Genomic DNA, 23,996 nt, shown 5'->3' on the forward strand with positions numbered 1-23,996 from the left:
TGAACACATCAAGTTCACATGAGCTGTGCTCCAGGTACAAGCCAAACACATGCTTGAACACTTCCTCCAGGAAACTAAAATATATATCTTTGACTTTCATCATTATGGCCCAATAAACTATTCTTTTTATTACACATACCTTCCAGCTAATGGTGTGCAAAAACATGGCTTCTCACTTCAAATAGGAGAGTTTAAATCTGTTTAATAGCCTTTAGAACTTTATGATAGGTATTAAGGCAGGAAGTAGTTATGAAATTTTAAATTCTTATAAAGTCGGGTAGAAGCGAGGCAAAATAAAAAAAAAAATGACCAGTCAGTGCATTTCTTGCTGGTTTTTCTTGGTCTTCTTTTTACAACTACTTGAGTTTTTTAAGGCCAGCTATAGAATCTGAAGCCCTGTAATCCCAGGCTATCATGCTAGCAACGCTTTAGAATTGTGGACTGTGAGGTCAGAAGGACACAGTGGTTTTACTGTGATTGTTTAAGCAACTACTACCATTTCAATATGGTGAGGAAAATATGTGCATTATAAAAAGTATTTATACTTCATGAAATTTCTTCACTGGCAAATCCCAAATAATCTACTACTGCTTCAGATATATAAATATAATCTAGTCAAAGCTAGATAGTTCAAAATCAAACCATGTTTGGGGGAGAGAAGTTCACAGCACGCTAGTGGAAAATAAAAAACACAGAGTGACAGAAAAAAAAAATAAGAAGTACATCTTTTATCTTCTTTGGATAGTACATCTTGGTTAACCATAAATAAAGTAAATGGGAGGGATGATGGTTATCTCTTAAGAGCCAAGATAACATTCTAAAGTATTATGGCTCCATTTCTAGCTCTGCTATAAATTTCCATTCTTGCCCGAGGATGGATAGTTTAGTGCTTCCATTCCAACTCAACAAAACTCCAGAGTGTGTGCACTTCTGCCTAGATTAGGTTTATACAAAATGAAAACAGGTTATAAATATATTAAATATGTTACTGAATTACAGATTCTGTTTCTCAGAGACCTCTCCTCTCTGGGCATTTTAAGGGCATTATGAATGAGGACACATGAACACCCTCAACCTATCTAAGAGTTCATACATACATAACTGAATAATCATTTTCTTGGAGAAAAAAATATGCATTTAACATATCTGCAAGACAGAGAAAAACTGCAGTTTCAAATTTAGAAAGCTGCAGGTGCTAAAAAAACAGAGAAGAAAAATATTTTAGGAACAACTAAATAGAGGATCTAGACATAGACGTGGGATCAACTGTCCTTATTTGTCTGAATCAGATTTCTTTTATTCATAGGAGTAAAAAGGCTCTACAAATTCTGGAAGCCTGCTTAGACTGCACCAGTGCACAATACTTATGAAAGAAAATAAGCATTTCAGTGAAATTCTCCATTTTCTTGTATTTTCCTAAGTACATACTTGGGTTTGTATTTCTCAGTATTGAGACAACAGCAACAGCCTGGAAAATTTCACACCTCAAATACTCCTAAGGCAATGATCAGGGTCACTGGAACTTAGACTTTGTTGGAAGACTTCAATCAAAACCTGATTTTTTTATTTGCCTTCTGTCTAACTTGATGTTTGCAAAATGTTTCATTTTCACAAGTCACTTAAACAAACACAAAAAATCTCTGGAACTACTCATCTGAGACATTTTATTACATTTAATAAAGCAACACAATGTGACTGATAAATCATGTCAGGAAGTTTAACAACAAGATTGGACTAATTTGGCTTTAATGTATCACTAGATGAATCCTAACCAGTGTCAACTAATAAGTAAAACTGATGGTAACAGAATTTCACCAAGTGTAGATGGAACACAGCCTACTCCACTAGTGGCTAGATGAGTCTTAAAGCTTCCCCAGACTTCCACTAACAGTCATTAAATGAAGAAGCCATTAATTAAACCTGCAAATGATGCAGTATGTGGGAAGATTGTTAAATGCTAGACAGATATAAAGAAAAAGTGGGCCTGTGTTAATAAGAATTACCAAATTGAGAATAAAAAAAGTAGCACCTCAAAGGGAGATAAGCTCAAGTTTATGTATATAAAAGGCATTAGCCTTATGTTTCTATATAAATGCACAGTAGCACTAGCAATGCACTCAAAGATCTAAGATCAAAAACAGAGCCAACAGCTAATCCACTCCTCTCCTAAATACTAAAAACTGCAAAATCTGCAAGAGCAATTCCAAAAACTTAAAAGTAGATTGAAGCTCTACAGCAGACTGCTGTACAGCAGACTGCTCCTCTGTTTATAGCTTGGAATATGTTGACAAGCTTCCCTTGTCCCTTCCCAACAAAATTTGGTTGTATTTTACAGGTTGCTTGAAGGACAAAAATTTAGAAAAAACACTAGCTGCCCTCCTCTAACAAATTCAGACCGACTGACTTCTGATTTTCAGTCCCTAGGGGGACCTTAAGACACATAAGGTATAGTCAAACACAAACGGTGGAGAGCAGTAGATTGGCTCTCAAATTTCTGTCTTCAGCAAACACTTGTACTGTTATCATCAGCTAATGAAACTTTAGGAAAGCCCTGCTGCTGCTTAGGCTGTGTTACTGATACAACTGCAGTGACATTTTTTTCTGAGGATAAAGTGAACCATTCTGATATATGGACAGGCTCTCTATAAATCTCCATACAATCTACAGATCTAATATAAACAACCATGAATCAAAATTGCTGTCTTTTCACATGGGAAATCAGTTAAGGGTTCCGTTTTCTCCTTTATGGAATACAAGCCACTGGATATAAGTAACCAAATTATTGTAGCACAGAAAATAATTCTAAGTTTAAGTTTTCTTTTTATAGTGTACCTTTTTTTGTGTGTGTCTTAAAGCAAAGTCAAGATTTCTTTTATTTTATATTAATATTGCTGTCTCTTTTATGGCCTAACTCTGATTTTATAGTGTTTTTATACATAAACATTACTATGCTGTGACTCAGGAATAGCATCCAGATCTTCAGCAATCCCCCACAGTGCCTTACATAAAGTTGCATATTTTATCTAATCTTCCTTGCCATTGATGCCCACCCACATGAGACACATTACTCAGATCCAAAGATTATAGCATTGTTATGCTGATGATACCTTGATTTATTTCTCTATTAAACATTAATGATGCAGTATCCTGGCATAAATTCAGAGTGCATTTTCAGATGTACTTGAAGATACCCATGAAATATATCAGTTTTTCTGCAAAATAAATTTTATACTGTCATTTTACTGCTACTATTTTACCTTGTTGCTTTCAAATAATTAACCAAGAAACGACATTTATGTCTATATTTTTAGCCAGTCCTGGTTACACTGTAAATCAGATGAGAAAAGTAACTGAAAATACCTTATAGAAATTAATACTTCTGTAAAGATGATACAGAAATTACTTATGTACCATTTACAGTTGTACAGAAGTGGAAGCTTATTCTCCTGTTGGCATATTTTCTCACATCATTTCAAAACAGAATGAAATTTTTAAAAGACACATGCGTGCAATGCTTAAAAAAAACCAAAACAAAACAAAACCACCTGTTTTTTTAATAGCAAAATACTTTTTTTTATAATCTGTTTAAAAATGAAACCTCCAACTTGATTAGGCACCCCATGGACAAACGTTAGTAATTCTCAATCTTCCACTACTCAGGAAAGAGACAGAAGCCACATAAAACAGCCCAAGCTGGTTTTGGATATACCCATGTCAATATATATTATCCAGCACACCTCCCACTATTAAAATGAATTGCTGCCTCAGCAAATGGTTTGCTTGCAGCTTGCAGGCTGGACTTCACAAAGCAGCTCATGTTCTCCACTATGGGATCTGTATCCTACTGGAAAAGCAGAGATCCTTGAAAAAGCAACAGAAAACTATGAGGACAAGTGAAGAAAGATAAATAGGAGATTGCTGCCTCCCATAGCACTTTACATTTTCTTTATCCCTAACAATGCTGTTGCAGAGGTCAATTTTGAAGTCACCCCTTGCTTGAATGAAACTCTTTGATGGATAATATTTCAAGCAAACAGTACACTTCTCACTAAACGTTAAGACATGTACAACTATAAAATATTTTTGAAATACACAAGTATAAATAACTTTGCTTGTCATAATAGAGCATATTTTTCTTGGGATCAAATCCTTTACAGTTCTCTATATAATGTCTTCTTGAAAGCATGTGACAGTAGGACATAAGTGCAGGTGTTAGGGTTTACAATGGGTAAGTGTAAATTAGGGTTTACATTTCACTGAAGTAATCATATTCACAGAGTAGCCAAAGAAGGTGCAGTCTGATTTAGCTGTGTTTGGAGACACAAAACAATTTCTTCTACACTTGAAAAGGAATAAAAGAAACCCAAAATAGCACTACAGAATGGTTTGCAAAATTGAACTTGGTCTGAAGTCCTTACAAAGTAAGGACAGACATGTCTATCTGCAATCAGAAGGTATTTAATTAGCATGCCAGTTTATTTTGCTGATATCTTACCAAAATAAAACAGCACTTCCTTACACCCAACCCATCAGAAGAGCAGCATATAAAATTGCAAGTCAATTGACTGATGATACATAACAAAAGACTGTAGGACTCACTGGTTACAAGAAAATTCTGAATTTTTGAATTGTATTTCACTTTCCCATCTGAAGTGAGATAATTTAGAAGCTCAGCCTTGCTGCAGAATAGAAGGCTATGGCAGCCCAAAGGGAAAACGAGACACATCAAGAATGATGGATTTGGAAACATCACAAGGCTCATGGGATAGGTTGCTGTCCAGCTGGCCCATATTTTGTGATTCATTAATCAAAAGAGCATTGACTACAGTAGAAGTTAATCCCATCACGGCACAGTAAAGCAGAACAAGGTCCATGTCATGCTCCCACACACCTTCAATAAAATAACACCACACACACCATCGGAGAGTCATTCACACGTCCCTTAACTGTGATTTGTGCTAATTCAAGGGATGGGTGTCACAGATATCAAGGGAGCTTTTGGGGGAAGTGTACAGAAGTTCCTTCTGCACATGCACTTACAGGAGACAAGTTCACAGGGATTTTTCATTTGTTTTATTTAGTTACCTTATTTAATAATCAAAAGTTTCAAAATTAAGCATCCAAACCCACACAGGCAATAATCTTCACCAGACTAAGTTCTATTTTTAGAAACCTTCTGTCATTTTTCTGTATGAATTATGATTAATTATGTCTTAGAAATCAGTATTAATCTCAGCACCATAGAATCTATTTTCAGATTTATCATAAAGTATTTTACCTCTGAGACAGTAAATAACAAACTATATTGCAAAGTATCCAAATTGTAGCCCTTCTCCCCCTGAAAAACAAAAACAACGAACAACAGTAGAAAAATTACCCATCAAAAACTTCTTGTAATTTAAGCATGCGAGTCTCTGGTAAGTATTCCAGTTCAAACGAGGAAAAATAGAATAATCTTGATTCTTTCATTCCTGGATTGCTGAACATTTATGATTTACTATGAACCTCACTGCACTCCTTTTCAAGTTAGGTCAAGACAGGAAAGGGTTTTAAAGTTGCCTATTTTAACTGCTAATAACAAGCTGAATAAATTTTGCATCATGAACAATCCTTTTCACTTTGAAATGCTGACACAAAGCCATCACAGTTGTTACCTCCACTAAACTGGTAGGATTGCAGTAAGGCAAATATAAATATTTTATACAAATATCAACCAAAAAAAGGTACTTTTCCCTAATTAAGAGTAATTTTGAACATTCAGAGAACTCAAAGCACTTCAATAAATAGCAAATAAGGAAACTAAAATAGAGAAAGGAAAAATGACCAAGGTGAGATCACAAACGACTTCAGTGGAAAAATGTGGTCAGAAAACAGGTTTTCTAACAATTAAATTTGAGAGCCTCACTGCTAAATCATGCTGTAGAAAAAAGAAAACAGAAAAAAGAAAAGAATGCAGGTACAGAGAGGTAAAACAGAAATTCCAGAAAAATCCTTAAAACACTGAGTGACATTACAAGTACATATATAACATAAAATAGCAATGAAGATAAAGCAAAATAACAATATTAATATATCATCAACTCATCACTCCTTTCAGAGGTCTAAAAGATATTAAAACGTTTGATCTTCAACAAATACCTGATTGCCTAGAACTACTACTGTAGTTTTTTCAAATGCTATGAAGTGGTTGGAGTGGTGAATGTGTAAAAAGTAAAATTTTCATGTACAGCATGCTTTAGTTACAGCACCTACAACCTAGGCATGAACTATTTCTGTTTGGATAGACTAATTTACACTTGTGTACCATTTTTAAGATGAAGAGAAATGCTCTCAAACTTCAACAGCAGCATCCTATGAATATCAGAATCCCCCATTTTGACACTTGATCTTTTTTTTAAATAATTCTGAGCATGTTTGTTTGGGTATTTTTTCTTTGCCTGGTGGTGTGTAAATGTTCGGTTTTAAGCACCACTTCTCAGTGCCAGATGTAAATGTTTCCGTTTCTCAGAAAGAATCACCATGTCACCATCCCATACCTTCAGCAGCCACCCATACTAGATGACACCAAGAAGCACCTGTATGCGCTTCCACTGACACAGCCCACAGACAGTGGGGGAAGCCAAGTGCCAGCCTGTCTCACTCTTAGTTTTCTCACTCACAACTACAAGGTGGGGCATTTTGCCACAACCAACCTGCTGCTGCAGGGGCAGGCTGCACTGAAAGGGAGTCAGTGAGTTCTCACATGCCTCCGCTCATTCATGCCAACTCTAGAGATCAGGATGCTGATCTTTAGAGATCCATCTGCACCAGCAGGACAAGCTGGGGCAGATGGAGCCCTCTGACCATGCTCACTGACTTGCTAGGTGAGCTCCATGATGACCAAATCCAACGCTACACAGAAAGCTGAAACCACTCCGGTTAGCGCCTTGCTGTTGGGAGTGCCATAAGTAGTGCAGAATTACATTATTAGCGATTGCTTCTCTTCCTTCCTCCAGCCTAGAAGAAAAATATATATCTTGTCCCAGAAGATCTAGTAACAGTTGACTGAACAGCTGTCAAAAAAATAAAGAAATCAACATTTGGAGCTAATATACTATGTAAACATCTTCTCACTCCTATACTCCAGGGGCTGCAGGATGCTAGATTAAGGATAGAGCACAAAGACACTTCAGCTGAGTTTAGGGAATATATTTAAGGATGGGTGCTTCTGAAAACATTATGATAAATTTGTCTAGATGAAATATTGATGAACAGATATTTATCTCTTGCCAGCCTTACATTAATAGCATTGAGTTTTCCTAGCAAACATAAAACTACATCTTTCAGGCTTCCCCTTCAATAGCTTCAGGGTTTCAGCACTACAGTGCATATGGTAACTGAACTACTTTTAATGACCCAATTGAGAACATACTTAACAAAATTAGTATTTTCACTTCCATTTATTCAAAAAAGCAAGTCCATCAACTTACCGCATTATGTGGCAGTTTGAGATTGATTATTCAGGATTTAAAACATTTACGAAGACTGGCAAGAATCAATACCCCAGACACAAGTCTGAGCATGCCTATACCCATGCTATGGCTTGAACTCCAGCTATTTCTACCCCATTTAAACTTTACAGTGATTTACACCTATCCCTGGGAATTCTCAAGCCAGAGCCATGACTTCTCTGACCGCACACTGAAAAACCTGTCAGATCAACAGAGCATCAGGTTAACTTTCAGTTCAATTCTTTACACCAGTGGGATATCACTTCTCCAGAGCACAAGAATTTAACGTTTGGACTCCGTAGTCTTGGTCCTGCAGCCCTGCCCAGTCCAATGCAAGCAGCAGCAATTGCATCACAGGTTACTGTCATGGTCAGCTCTCCAAGACAAGGGGACCACCCAAACACCTGAAAATCACTGTCCACTATGAGGATAAAGGGAAAAGCCATGCCAGGCCCTCTGCTTTCATGGAAACCTTAGGTGCTACACCAGCTGGCTGCAGCCTGCAGCAGTAGTATTGCTGGGTCTCCTGCTGCTCCTTTCTTAAAAGCACTGGCTGGTCTCCCACCACAGGGAGCCTGGGCAGGACCTCAGCCAGTGGCACCAAAACCAGACAGAGAAGTGGATGCCATCCTGGATTTGCTCTCCAGGTTGTCTGGGGAGAGTTAGTGCAAATTCAGTGGCAAACTGCCAATGACAGGTTTAGCTGGAGTAAATCACGGCTTCAAGGAGGTTTTAGTCTTCCCCATAACCACCTACTCTTCCCAATTTCATAATACTGCTCTTTAAACTGCCAGAGCTGGCTTTAAACAGCTCTCAAACTGAGGCAGCCAGTAGAAAACTGTTCACTTTTTGAAGATGTAAATTCCTAAGAGGAATGAGCAGCTCAGCATGACCGAAAGGGGCAGCAGGAAGTCAGATGTCCACTCTGTGACGGAACTGAATCCCAGGGACCCTTCTCAGGTAAGCTCAGATCTATATCACTGAAGGCTGCTTTTGCTAATAAATATTTTTTGCTTCCCAGGTTCCTATTAATAAAGAATCATTGCCATTTTCCTCTTTCCCACTTAGTTTTAACTGTCTCAACTTCACTACTGTTTATATACAACTCTAAAGCTGCAAAAGAACTGATACACAAACAGTTTTTGCAGAAACTCTAAGCTTAGAGATTCATGTCAGTCTCTAGTATGGTTTTCCTTAAGCTCTTCAGATTCCAGCAAATTCTTTGAACAAGAGATGGTTTCTTGACTTTTGCTCATTTCTTTCTAGTTCCTTTGGACTTTCACCAATTATTAATTTCCAGTCTTGAAATGCAGCCCCAAAACACAGCAGCAATCTCAGGAAACTTTACCAGCCCCCAGCTGACAAAAAGGATTATTTTGGGTGTCTTGGGGCTAAATTTCTGATCCACTTGTGTGTATATGCATATATACAAAACGTAGCACTCCCTCCCTGCAGGTAACTGCTGTTGCCACCGTAATCACTCAGCTCTCTTAAGGCATTGAAAAAGATGGAATGTTTAAACGTGGCATTTAAGTAATTATGACAGCGTAAGTGAATACCTAAATGAGGACACATGTGGAGACTCAAATTGCCTTAGCAGTGATTACTTGCAGCTCTTGCAAGTCCCTGGCAAACGTTATTACATAAATTACCGCTAGATCACAACTTGTGGACAGCTCTTGAAGTTCAATAGCAACATTATTTTAAGAACAACAACACAGAAATGATGCAGTTTAAGGTTTAAAAATAATTGTGAAACAGGGACCTACTGAATAACTGTAAATTATCTAAACTGAATCCCAGTGAAGGGAAAGTTGTTCTATTTATATTACAGGGTGTTTTGATTTTGAAGACTTTTGTCCAAATTTAAACAGACAAAAGTAGAAAAATTTTAGAGTAACAACTGTCAGCACATAAAGACCAGATTTTTACTTGTGAATAAGATCTGTCTCTTTCAAAATTAAAACTCTGAGGAAATTACACACATAATGTGAGGTAGGCAAATGTACAGAAAACTGCTGAAATTTCAGTAACACAGCAGTGTCACAACATGTGAATATGAATTAAACTGCTTTTTGTAGACCTGGAGAATTAATAGGAGGTTAAGAGCAAAGAGCTTGATTTCAGAGCCTTAAAAGAAGGGAAACAACAGGCTGTGGAAGGGTAAATAGATGCAAGTAGCAATGAAAACTTGCAGAAAGAGGATTGGTTTCAGGTTTTCTGAAGCAAACGAAAACATTTGATTAAAACATTCGAGAGGACCTTATAATCCTACTTTGATCATAATAATGCTTTATTGCTGAATACATAATATATGTCTTTTTCTGGCCAAAAAAAACCAAACCCAAGCCATAAATCACATTTAAAAAAAAAACAAAAACAATGTGCATTAAGAAGTGTGGTTGTATCTCAGTAGTCACAGATGTATCAAGCACTACTAAGAAATCAGACTTTGAAATACCAGTAAGCCTCAGGAAGTTAAAGAGCTTTTGTTGTTCTCAGCTCAATTTATTTACTGTCCTATCTGTTTGGAGGGGGATTCACGACATGCCAATGAAAGCACGCCAAAAGCTTTACCCCAGAGACCTGTTTTGAGCAATTAATAAACAAACCAAAAGCATATCCATGTAAAGAGTTACAACATTCATGAAAAAAATCCACAAATCTGTTCCTTAAAACTGATGTCCATTTTTGACTCAGAGGAATGAATACCTATAACCTGAAAAAAATGGTAATAAAGTTGGCAGTTTTTAAAATACTACCAGATGTAATTACAAACCCAAAAGGTGAAATTCATGAACTGACTGACAGACAGAAAAATGGTCCAAGGAGAAATGACACTGGATAGTCTAACTAAAGCTATCACTAGGTTATTCAAATAACCTCCAGGTTAGGCTTACTGAGGTATTTCAGGGAGTTTTTATGAATGTAACTTTTCATCAGTCTGTACTGCCGCTTTCCACATATTGAATGCAGATAATTTACCCACTATCACACCACCGAATTATGTGACCAGAGGTAAAACATAGGCTACATCTCTGACCTGCATTATATCTCACATTATGAAGCCCAGTGTTAAAACTGGCAGCAATGTCAGGACCCGCCCTGGCATCCTCTATTTATTTAAACTAGAAACTCACACTAGTAGTGTAGAAATACAGTAATTAAAATAATAAAATATCTGAGATCAAATGTATTTAAAGTCTTTACCAATCATTTCAGGTTTAATTATTTATACTGTAGCTGGCATATTCAATAACCAAAACAACAAATATTTTACTAAGCAGCATAAAATCACCAATTACTGTTAATAGCTATGATTTCATAAGATGGTTGAAGTGTATTTTTTACCTACTGATAGTAAATGTTTATAAAAAACATTTTTTTGACTCATGGCAGGGAACCAAAAAAAGTTAGAATTCTTTGAAAGCAGTGAATGGATTTAAATACAAGATAATGATTGGGTTTCAGCTATGGGCTTTGCTTTAGTTTACGAAGTAGTAGTTTGTAAAAGACCAGCTGCAAAAATAATATCTGCTAGCTTTTATTTTTAGCATATCATAGTTGAAAATTAGTACTTTGCTGTAACTACCACATTGTACAAATTACCCATTTCATCACAATGTGCATCTGAACTTTTTAATCTGCCTCTGGAAACAGAACCAAAAATTAAGTCCCCTGAGAAATTTTCTTTTCCTTTAGAATTTTGGACTGTTCAGATCTCAAAATCTTGTACTTAAGAATGGACAAAAAGTGTATATATAAAAAAACCTTTTAAGATATTTATTATTACTAAGATATTTATTATAACAAGAAATTTGTTATATTGTATACAGACCCACGCACTTTTAGCATTCTGTGATATTACTACGTAAGGGTTTACTTTTCCAAGAATAAAATTCATCAATATAGTAAAAGGATAAAAGTTCAGAACTCCCCTCCTTTTGGAGTATAGGGAAATTCAATTAAATCTATAGCAATATAGCCACTATTTTAATTCAAGAAAAGATGAAGCTGAATAGAAAATCAGATGTGAAATGTTTATGTTATTTTCCTCTGTTCACAGAGCACTAAGTTGAGTAATTAGAAAAAAACTGTTTGCAAATGTAAATACAATGAAGCAGCCATTAATTAGCACATGCAAATGTAAGTTCAGAAAATTGCTTATTATCTACAATGTTCAAAATGTTAACTTCTATTTATACAAATGTAAAGATTATATTCTGACTAATTAGGTGTAAATTTTAAGGATATGCATTAATCATAATTTGTCTTTGCAAAAAGGATTAATTAGTGTTTGCAATAAGCATATGCAAGTGAAGATTAACCATGAATCACACTTGCTCAAGTAACAGGCTAAGCGAAGTCAGCACCACTTCTATAAAAAAAAAAAAATATATTTTTCTACAAGGAGAACTACATAACTTCAGCATCAGTTCAGAAACTTTCATAGCAACAATATAGAAAACGCATGTGATCATGCCCCCACAAAAGGCAGTGCAATGCACGTGGCTTATTATGATGGACCAGAATTCCCTGGTGGAATGCTCTCATTTTGCACACCCCAGGATCCCAGGGTTCAGTGTGACCACTGAGAAAAGGTGATATAATATTCACTTCTCTCTGCCTCAGAAGTGACAGAGCTGAATGCCCACACTGTGTCCCTCCATATCAGGCATGGTTTCATCACAAAACGGGGTCTGACCAGAACTTCAATAAGGCACAAAAACCATACAAAGCCAGAGCAAGGCATAAATTTTAAATAATTTTTTAATTTGGAAAGCCAAACAAAGGAAGCAACAAGCAATTTCCCCCCCCCATTCTTAAAATCTGCAAATAGCTTTTACTTCCATCTTGGCATATGCATTCACAGGAACGGTACAAAAAAAAAATAATACTATTCTATTTGTGTTACACAAATAAATGAACAGCATATTCAATTTTAGATCCCATTACAAGAAAAAAAAAAGGATGGTTCCCATCTCTGACAACGTTCACAGCAGCCTTTTAAAGGCAAAGAGGCAAAGCAGATCTCTATTCTAGTAATGGTGAACCCTCTTTCAGGCAAATACACAGAAGAGTCCCTATGCCTAGAACATGACAGTTTCATGCATTCATACAAAGTGACACAACAATTAATACTCATCAGTATTAACTGAGATGAAGATTTTAGCACCTTTTAGGTACAAAAGTTTCACACTGGAAAACCTCCATTGTGCTAATTGAGAACACAGTGATGGACAAAAAAGTTGCACAAATGAAAATTACTCTATTAAGGAAAAAAAAAAAGACAGCACAAAATCCCATCTTCCAGACTTACAAATAATTATCATTTCCTATGCAAACCTACCAGCTCCTCATATTTTTTATAAAAGGTTGTGCCTGAGTCACTTACATGACAAAGACATTTAATATTTCAACAGCTATCTTGACACAAATCCACAGTCAACATTAAGTTTTTGGAGGATGCCGACTACAGCTGGTACTTAAAAACAGTTTAGTACTTGGGCCAATGTGCAACAAAATTCAGTATATAAAAATATCTCCTTTTAAGATCTAGGTAAGGATCTGTGTGCTGATCTGACCTAGCTCATTGACAAAGACATTGATAAAGATGGAAGTTCATATTTTGCTTAAAGAAGGCCCTGGATCTTAAATATAATTTAAAGGTACCTTAGAGCCTAGTGGTGTATTACACTGCTAAAACAAATTGTTCTTCTGAAACAAGAAAACTACAGGAAGATGTTGAGTTATCAAAGTTAGTATTTATTACAGCAAACAACTTTACCCTTCTTAAAATATATTACTAACAGAGACCCAAGAAAAAAAGCCCTTTGGATACATCACTTTATATAGATAAAGAGATACTTTTGACACTTTACGCTGTGATTCGGATTTTGTTTCCATTTAGGGCTAGAGATGAAATTCTGGTCCTTGGGTAGGTAGTATAATCATGTACAATCATAAATTGGTTTGCCAACTTTGCCGAACCTCAGGCCTCATAAATAATTTAGAGAACAAAAAAAAGAAGAGTTTTCAAGCACGGCTATTCATCAACCTGTAAAATTTAGAGCTGCTACTGGCCAATTCCTACCATGGTAAATTGAAATTAAGAGCGTGTCAACACCAGCACACTGCTTCTTATAATCATGTATCATTTGATCTACTACTTTGGAAAGGTTGCATGGAATTCAAAGCAGTTACAACGAGGAAGCAGCTTTTGTGTATTATGTTATGTCTAGTGCCTGTGTGCCATTTTTTAAATGGAAAAATAGCAATTATCTAATTGGTGATTAAATAAAGCAAGTTAGAGACACATTCTGGCTCCCTTGAGGCCTTTTTCTGACCAATCCTGGAAACAGTTTGAATCTAAAGCATGAGAATCTAAACTGCCCTGTGGATTAAATACTCTCTCGCCCAAAACTTGCCTTATCCCCACAGAGCTCAGCAAAATAATTTTGAAGGAAGAATTTAAAAGAAGCCCTACATGTGGGTTTTCTTGGTTATTTTAATTCTGACTTAAGTTAAGCAAAGTAATAGAAATCAGTACGCAAGGAAGCAAGTAAAAGCTCCTGCACTCTCAAGGGTCACTGCAATTCTATAACAGCTCTGCAGTTATCAAAACCAGGCCTAACTGGCAGAGCTTTTTCCCCAGAGTGCAAGGATCAAAGCAACACTGATTTAGACACAGAAGCATCTGTAGTAAAGATTATGATGCAAGTGCAGAGTCCATCATGAACATCCTCCAGTTGTCAGCTACAGCTGAAATTGGCCACAGATTTTGACTCTGTAGTCAGATACTCACTTTTCAAGACAAAGCAGGTGAAAATGACAGCCAACAGTAGGAGAAAGTGTCAGAATATTTAAATACGCTCATTATTATTTCTGGAGTGTCTGTGCACCAGCCAAAGTTTACTTGCCTGAGTAATAGTGATGTGCTAATTCAAATACATATAAGGTGTATATATAAGGATTTTGTGACAATCTTTGATGTAACTTACTTTTTTCACCCGGGCATACAACCTATTTTGCAATAACTCATAGAGATGCTGTGTAAAGCAAAAAAGTGTTAGTAAAAATTACACAGTAATTTTTTTCCAATTGAAAATTTTGTTCTACAGTCAAAAATATTCCCTCTTGGCTTCATTGGTACCTGCATATAAACTTGCATTTCGAGACTTTCAGTTATTGGTTCTGCACTATCAATATGACTCCAAAGAAAATAAAAAAAGACATATTTCAGGGAAAGATGCCGAGCAAAAATGAGAACTGCAGATGGGGAAGATGACTGTTCACAAATGAGCATGGGAGTAGCATGGAAACCAAAGCACTGACAAAGAAAAAGTCTCAAAGGAAAAAGGAAAAATGCAGGGAGGAACAGAGACTAGGGAATTAGAGGATTGTAATGGGTCAAGGAGGCAAGCTTAAAAGACTAGGAAATGAAAGCACTGGAAATCTCGAGATAACATTTCCGAGAAAGATAGAAAACAAAAATTAAAAAATTGAACACTCCATGAAATATACCGTAGAGTCTTCACCCCTGATTCCCTCCCCAGTGCCTCCCACACTTGCACCTTCCAAAAGAAAATAGTTTCCTGTAGACAGCAGACCTTTTCCAGAAATAATGTATTTGTTAACCTGTGAGAACTGACCTGGACTTCAGTCTTGGGAGAGATGTTAGAGGGTAAAAATGTCATCCACTGTGGGAGGTTTCCCTGCTATTTATTTGAAATATCAACATCAGCTCTTACACACACACAGAGTGGAACAAATGTATGCAAATAAGGTTAAAGAATAACATTTCACATTACTGTTGGGATTATATTTAATGAGTTTTATAAAAAGAAAAAAAAGCTTACTATGTGCAAAAGAAATTCCAAATAACTAAAAAAATGTGCAGAATTTTGAAAGACTCACCCTAAAGCCTTAGGGTAGTTCAATATAATGTTCTGGCATCAAATTGAACAAGGAAGTTGAGTCAGGCTGCTCACGTTTCCTTGTCATTCAATCAAAACAGAGCTTCCTCTGGCTACAGGTATTGAGCTGTACACTGAAAATATTTCTGAAGTTTTCTCAGTTTGATGGCTAAGAAAGTCTGAAGCAGCAGCAGGCTTCCCCTGGGCAAGAATGACCTAGACAAGAGGACAGTTCTATATTCTGGCCTTTAAAAGTGCTCCTGTGAAAAGGAGGTGAAATTTTGCCATGCAAAATCTTGAGTGGGTATGATTTGCCAGGTGGATTTAATGAGATTTTTATTTGGTCTTGCAATAATCTGCTCAAATTAATACAAGAACAAGATTAATATTTTATGAACACATGGCCCCAACTCTTTGAGCATGTTTTTTAATGCTTATGGAGAAATACTTGTACTAATCACAGATTAATTAATGTTAATCAGAAGTAGAGCATATTATATTCACTATTTACAACCAAAGGGCAAGAGGAGCAACAGCTGGAACAGTGCAGGATAGAAATGAAGCAGAAATGAGTGAAGGAAAGCTGCCCAATGATGTCAAGATGCTAAATTTGCCTATCTTAACACTATAACATTAAGTAACTGATCCAGACTTTTGAAGAGCTTCAGGAATTGAAGCAATCTTCTTGTTGCACAACAAGAACTGTGAGATCTTTCCTGAAGTCCAGGCCAGCAATATGGATGGGGAATAGCTCACGTTCTTCCTCCATTTGCATCCTCCAATTTATTGTCCTAGCATCTTCCACAAACGTGTGACATAACCAACATAAAGAAATCATTCTGTGTGTTTATCCAGAACAGTGGCATGACTTGCTGAAGATCTAATAGATTATGGGTACTAATGTAAAATAAGCCTTCTGTGAGTCTAAAAACTTTCTGTAGATCCCAAAAATAATCTAAAAGCATTTTAATTAATTTGTACATCTGCATGGTCAGCTAAAAATGGTTAGTCTCCATGCAATCCAAACTGGCAGCACACAATACAACCTCCTTGATATTCCTTTCAAAGTATGTTACAAGTAGTTCAAGAAAACCAAATGATGGATAAACAAGTTTTATTGGAATTTCTTTTTTGGTACAAGATAGAATAAACCAATATAATTTTCTAGGCACTTAAATAAAATTACCTTCACCTTCCAATAATTGAAAATGGCATTATTTTCTTTTCATAGATTTTGAACATAGCAACTAGCATTAAGAACTACAGAAAAGGTATCACTTCCTAGTCCCTGAGAATTATCCTGTATGGGTAACTTTGCCTTAAATGTTTTCTTCTCACTTTCCTTCTGCCTAAAAATAACAAAGAGACTGAGGCAAAATACCATTTACAAGAAAAAGTGTGACTTTCCGGTTTTTAGTATTGTTGAAGTTTTAGAAGCATGCTTTATGGGTGATAAAAATCATGTTTTATAGAAAAGAAAGGAGAGGATGAGCCAAATGGGACTGTAATGTGGAGAGAGAATAAAAACAATACAGCAAGATAAAAGGAAATGAGCAAAGGAGCAACAGCAGGGGAAAATAATGAGCTGGAACAAAAGCCCCACCACTAACAGGGTTTGCAAATATTTCCAACAGCAAGAGAAATTTGCAGACATGGAAACAAGAGAAAGAAAAACAGAAAAACCTGGCCTTTAGGAATGGAATCGACCAACTAATTTGTCCCCTTCCTCCTAAAGTGATGCAATGCCCAGCTCCTGCAGCGAAAAAAGAGGTCCCTTGGCCTGGAGCACCAATGGAAGTCAATTGATGTATGCACAGCAGTCATCCCCAACACCACCTGTCTCAGTGGATCCAGGTATTTTGGAACATAATTTTTGCAGTTCCATTTGTTCCTAAATTTGTTATGGACATAAACTCACAGCTCTAGTCAGCCACTTTATAATACTTATCTCTCACATGTTAACAGATCTGTAACTCCATGCACAAAGATGCTGCCAGGCAGTTCCACAATTAACCCACACACAGGGCACAGTGAGCATCACTGAGCTCCAAAACATATTGAAGAGCAAGAACAAACACCAGGATGCAGAGAAGTGAAGCAAAAAGATGAGGAAAAAACACTGTGAACCTCCAAATCAGTGAAGGAGGAAGAGAAAGTGTTCCAGGGACTGAAGAAAACATACACACTGTGGCCTCTGGAGAGAACTGGACTGGAGCAGATAGATAATGCCCTGAAGGAACTGCAGTCCATGGAGAGCCCACATTGGAGCATCTCCTGAAGCACAGTAAGACACTCAGTCCCAGATCGCAATGAAAACCAGGAAAGTACAAATGACACAACCTCTTAGCCCTGTCTTGAGTTCACTGAAATGCTCTCACCATTTCTAGTGTCCCATAAGTAACGTTACCTATGGCTTGACCTCATTTTATATTTAGATTTGCAATTCAGCAAGCTTCTGACACAGAAAAAAAATGGGCTCACTTCTGTCCAGGTATCAGAATGATAAAAAAATCCTGGATTTATTTTGCTATACATGTGTATGTATAGATATATATGAACCAATGTCAGAGAACAGTTCCACAAGCCTTCAAATAAACTTGTGATGGTGGGAGTATGAGCAGATGCATGAAAATGTCTGAAAAGCTAACTGTTCATAATTAGTGTCATGATTTTTGTTCATGTTAAATTTTTGTTCAATTACTTGAGTGTTTTTTGGACTATCTGGATGCTTGCAAAACATACAGGATCTCAAAAGATGACTTCATTGAAGCCTGATAGAATCACTGAACTGGTCCATTTGCAAATTTTATCTCCAATCAGTGAAACTTGGCTTCTTCCATGTTGTCTTTGTTTCTCTAATGTCTGAAATTTGGCAATTTCTTAGGAGTTCTCTTGGCAGAATTTATTTATAACACAACAGCACTACTGTAGTAGATTTGCCTCTGCAAAAATTTTTTCTCCTGAATAATTTCACAGACTGAAAAATTAAATAGTAGACATACACACGTACTCAAAGTTATATTCACATGGATGCTTTTTAATACCTGCACATTGGGAAGCTCATGTCTTTGATGTGTGCACTTAAAATTGTTTCATGTCTTTGAGACATGAAGATCTTACTGTCTCCATCACCTGTTTCATGCAGTTGTGCTTTCCCCATTCTTTGCTAAAAATGTAATATGTCAGTGCAGGTGTTGGCAGTTCTCTCCAAATATTCGATAGTATGCATGCACCATTACACATAGCATCAAATACAAAACTACCACTTAATTTCATCATTAAACTTATCATTAACAGCACCACCAAGCTTTTCCTTGGTGTCTTTAGACAAATTAAATTCTCCCTGAAAGTAATGAAGCTGGTTCTGAATATAAACTTGTAATATGGTATCTAATTCAGGCACTTTCAACTCCAGCATGATTTAATAGGTGCACACAAAAAAAATATATCTTTGCAAGGTTTTTTTTGTAATGCATTTGCTAGCAACCAAACAGAACTTTTTTCCTTTTATTGCTGATATCCAGTAGATTCTACTTTCATTTTAATGCTTTTTTGTACAATACAAAAGAAACATTACTACTTCCCAAATCTCATTTATAATCCTTTCCCTTCATGCTCCTTCTTGCTGTTTTATCATTAATGTTAATATTCTGTTGACTCATAAGAAGGAGAAGTTTCCATTACTAAAATGAATAAATGAATAATAAGAGAGCACTGTTTTGAAATGGAGGTCAAGTACACAGCCTGGGTATAGTTCTCACTGCACTTGTATTGAGGAAGACATAGCAACAGGTAAACTATAGAAATGGTACTTTCTGTTTCTTTACTAAAACGTATTATATACTGGCTTTATCCCCTAAGTTTTAACACCTACCTAAAATTCTAGAGCATACAGAGCAGTTTAAACTAGTGAAGTAACCAAATAGTATAAAAATACCTAAAAACCACTGGTTAAAACTGGGTGAACTGGATAAACTCAGTTTCAGAAGATAAGACACTGAGTAGCTCTCCTATTTACTTAAAACCAATGAAATGTCCAGCTGTTTCACCATGCACACAGTACCTATGACCACAAAAAGTCTTAATGATCATGCTACCAATTATTTAAAATGCCTTTCATAAATATGATAAGCTACAGGAATTCTTTATTGCCCCAAATGCATGCTGAGTTACAACAGAATAATTCCTATGCTGGTACTCACAATTCTGTATGTTTTCAGATTGAAATAACTTCAGAAGATTAAAACAAACAAAAAAAAAAAAACCCAAAACCCACTATCTGATAAATATATCTGCCTTCAATTCAAGCAGGATGTAACCTTTCTGCCTCTCTACAGTACCTCGGGTTTTTTGCGACTTGTCTGCCTTTGCCCTTGACTGCTCATAACTGTTAAAATCACTCTTGTTCCTTCTCAGCCTTTCAACATTTATCACAGAGTATTTGCTCTAGCAGTAATATTTTTCACCTTCATTACTTTTAAGTCCATTCACTCAACTTCTAGTTTTCCCCATCCTGTGCTGTACAAAACAGCCTTGCACTCGCACATTCAGAAGTCCCTGGAGGAAAGCGCAGAAAGCAAACTCAGGTTAGCTGGTGCCACTTGAAAAGCATCAAATGGAGACAAACACTGTGTGCTGGTTAAAGTAACAAACCTCTGCATCTGTTAAATGCCAATGCTCAGAACGAGAACAAAGTATTTTGCCAATAGTGTTTTAGTGTTCTATCTCTGTTAACACAGGGTTACCATTGCTTGGAACAAGACACAGCCTTTGGATCAAGCTAATGACATGGGATCATTTGTTTTTGCCTGGCTTACTCAGATATTTACACAATACTTTATTTTTGAATATTTACAGGATAACATACTTAAACTCCAAAGGGCAGTCACCAAATGACAAGGTTACTATCACCCTTTTTGCACCAGCTGTTCAATTTTTTATAGCTATGTGGTGCAACACCTTTTATAGAATTTACCTGGCAAGGTTTTGGTGATGGGGAGGAGAGCAGGGGTGGCTTTGTCAGCTAGAAGTTTGTATCTTACAGATACCAGTAAAAAGCACTTAATCTGTGAATGATCTTCCAATAACAAGCAGTCCAACTAATTACAGGCAGTGCATGACACCAGAGGCTCCATGGCTATGAAGTTACTCACCATCAAAGGAAAGAAATCTTTGCAGAGTGGTAAAACCAGTCGTAAGGGTAACAGATGTCACATGCACTGGAAATCAATGGTAAGAGCAAGGTGTACAACATGTTAACAAACATATAACACAGACCCCAACTGGATTCCACAATGAGGAGAAAGAAATGAATGTTACTATAGGACAAGCAGCTGTAATAGCAGATTTTCTGCAATGCTCCCACAACTGACCAGAAGCCACCGACCTTCAGATCACAAAAGGCTGTGCAAGAATGAGCAATAAAACAGACCAAAGAAAGAGACAGGTATGAAGAACATCATATATTTTTCATTTTGGATTGTTTGAACTAGATGTGCTGTATCATTCTCTACTGCAATAGTAATTAAAAAAAAAAACAACAATATTTCATCAGACTGTTAAGACTTTAATTGAACTAGCATCAAGTTCTTGCCTATGCATACAAAGTATTGATTGTGTATCCTTGAAGCCTGAAGATTACTTGTCAGTCATGTCTTTTTCCAGATCATTGCAATGCTAGGTGAGCAAAAAATAGCAAACTGAGTAATTTTTATTTGTTCATAGTACTTTGTAAAGTTATAGAAAAATGAAAATAAACCAAAGAAATTACAAAAAAAAGGTACTGGAAGTTACGGGTAATTTCATGGGGAAGTTAAAAACCCAGCTCTTAAACACCAACCCAAAAGCCAAAGGGCTGGGATGAGTTTTGCTTATTAGCTTATACAGAAATGATAGCTTATTTCTGTATCTGTTGCATCATAGAGATGTTGCAACCAGCTATCTCTTTGAGCATTTAGAGCATCCTTTCACAGACTTTGGAGGAACACGCAAAAAGCTTATTTATTTAGAAAGTGAAACTTATTTCCTTCTCATTAGAATCCTGAAAACATCTTTTTAATTCCACTATTCTTCTTTCATTAACTTAAACAATTTTTCACAATCCTCTCCATTACCCATATACATATTTCTTTAAGTGAAACACAGATCTCTGTGCCAAAAAATCACAATGAAGAATGACAACTCTTCCTCTTCCAAAGAGCAGTATCTGACAAAAGACTGAAAATATTATCATAATAAAGAGAGTGATGAAAGACAGAAGCAAGAGGTAGGCATTTCTATGCTTATCAATGATTACAAAAAGGATTTTTGTTCAAGGAAAGAAGGAAGAATTGCATCAGGTGAAGTTCAACAAGGAAGGTGAAGTTCAAAAGGATAATATGCACATGCTTGCTTCTGTCATTTCTTTAAATTATGCATTTGCTACTTAATTGTTTTTACAAGATAATTGCAACAAATACATTATGAACTATGCCATTATACACACAAAGAAATTCCAGGCAGCCTGACCAAAAGGGCAAGAGAAATGCTGAAGGATGACTGTTAGGATCAAAGAAAAGACAATGTGAGACTGAGAAACAGTAACATCACGTTAATTGGTACAGAATCAGCCCCCAGAATGCAACATCCCCTTTGAAGAAGGTTCATTCACTTTCAAGATTGGCATAAATATTAAGCTGAATACTTTTATTTTCAGTTCTGCTCCATTTAGGACTAACTGGTAAGATGTTATTTTTGAATGAAGGCAGTATGTCCTCTGTTTGAAATTAAAGCTACAGGTGCTAAATATTGCTCCAGTTGGGGAACAGTTAATATTTTATACTACGAGGCCTGACTGAAATGGTGCAGTAAAAAGATACAAGCATTGTTTCTTGTTAGTAAGAAAATATATTAGGAGAAAAGGGTAAAGAATAATGCTGGCACAGCCACCTTCTTATCTTACCTGGTAAGAGTGGGTGTAGAGCACATCCTGGTGAATGAAGTCCTTCTTGGATAAAGTTACACAGAAGCAACTGACAGTGGCAAATTTCACTGGTTTCTTGCTTAATAAAGCCCTGAACTTGCAATTGCCCTTCCCCACCCACCTCAACCCTCTGGACAGCAACCACGATCCACTCAAGCAGCACAGTCACATCCAGCAAACACAATGCTTTACTTTGACTTTGCCCCCATTGATTGCTCTCTTAGTAACATCTCTTAGAAGCCACAGGAAAATTAGATAGAAAGAACAGTAAAGCTGTGATTCTAATGGATTAAAAAAATCAGTGCATGTTTTTAGGATCAGCTTTTCCGTTTCCTGGGATAAAGCTGGGTGAATTCTGGCCTTCTAAAAGCTTACCAAATACCCTACAGAAATGATTCTTGAATCCCACATAAGAATTATGTACATCATTATGAACATTTATCAGATAGACCACATAATGAAAGGTCCTGACCCTGTATTCACAGACAGTGCAATAGTGTTATTACTGGAAAAGGAAAAATACAGGTTTTAAAAAATAATGGTTTCCTCAGGTTTCCAGATCTTGAAGACATATTTTTTCAATCTCCAGAGATAAGCATGACTGAAGTATTTTCTTACATTTTCTTACTCGCAGTGAATCACCAATGGATGACTAAGTGCACAAAATGGTAAGAATAATTTTTATTTCAAATAATAACTTTGTCATAGCCTACTAATAATTTATTCATAGATACACTTAATAATGCAGACACTGCCAAAAAAGTGATGTTTGACCGTTCATAATACAAATATTATCTTAAGTAGTAGAATTTTGCCAGCAATGGTAACTTGCAGCTCATTTCATATACAGCAGTATTTAATTATATCCGTAAGTGCAGAGTGTCCAGATGTTGCTTTTTAATTTAATAATGATGGAACCAATGAGATGCTGATAGGTTTGTAAACTAAGCCTTCAGAACATGGAGAGTTCCACAGGGCCTTTAAAAACAAACAAAACAAACAAAAAAAAAAAAAAAAAAAAGAAAGAAAAGAAAAAAGAAATGAAATTAAATGAAATCTTAGTGATGCATGGTTTAATGGCAACACAAAGTAAAAGAAGAATTACTGTTCCTGCTGTATGCAGTCATGCAGGCAGCACATAATAAAGAAGCTTCTTTCACACTAATGATCAACACAACAATCATTTAAGTGACAATGCAGAGAAAAACAGGAATATGACTGGTCAGCTTGTACATGACACCGTTCCAGTCAGAAAACCCTTATGCACAACAGATGCCATGTTTTTACTGGAATAAGGTCACCAGACTGAACTATGCTAACAGAGGAAATCTACATGCAACATGCACACAACATTAAAACATTTCCACATTACAATAAAACTGTGTAAGTAGATCAGTCTGTAATAAAAAGGAGTCACCCTAAGTGTACTAAGGGAGCAAAACCCATACACATTGCTTATAATGCAGTGGTTATCCATGCCTCATTTCTCAATTTTGTTTGTTGATCTTTCCTTCAAGGTGAAATCAAATTTTTTCTCCTTTTTCGGAAAAGATACTCAACACCTATAAAAATGCTGTTGTTTTTTAGAGTTTTTCATTGAGTGTATTTTACTTAATTCCCAGTTAATTT

At 36.3% G+C, this 23,996-nt stretch overlaps 1 protein-coding gene and 1 long non-coding RNA gene across 8 annotated transcripts in view; one reads left to right on the forward strand and one right to left on the reverse strand.

The window, feature by feature from the left end:
- LOC119700023 overlaps window positions 1-12,382 on the forward strand; it is a 45,856-nt gene extending 33,474 nt beyond the window's left edge. Inside the window, exon 2 of the long non-coding RNA XR_005256636.1 lies at window positions 35-12,382. This is a non-coding gene — a long non-coding RNA (uncharacterized LOC119700023). The remainder of the gene's footprint in view (window positions 1-34) is intronic.
- The window catches only part of CCSER1 (coiled-coil serine rich protein 1), a 615,878-nt gene that overhangs the window by 206,722 nt on the left and 385,160 nt on the right, over window positions 1-23,996 (reverse strand). Inside the window, exon 10 of one of the 7 annotated variants that reach the window (XM_038134237.1) lies at window positions 12,532-23,345. The exons of the other annotated variants lie outside the window; for them this stretch is intronic. Coding sequence (XP_037990165.1) covers window positions 23,265-23,345 — 81 coding nt within the window. The 3' untranslated portion in view covers window positions 12,532-23,264. Of the gene's footprint in view, window positions 1-12,531; window positions 23,346-23,996 lie in introns of those variants that run through there. 7 annotated transcript variants of the gene reach the window in all.

This window comes from Motacilla alba, chromosome 4 (assembly GCF_015832195.1).
Source record: "Motacilla alba alba isolate MOTALB_02 chromosome 4, Motacilla_alba_V1.0_pri, whole genome shotgun sequence".
Taxonomy (NCBI): Eukaryota; Metazoa; Chordata; class Aves; order Passeriformes; family Motacillidae; genus Motacilla; species Motacilla alba.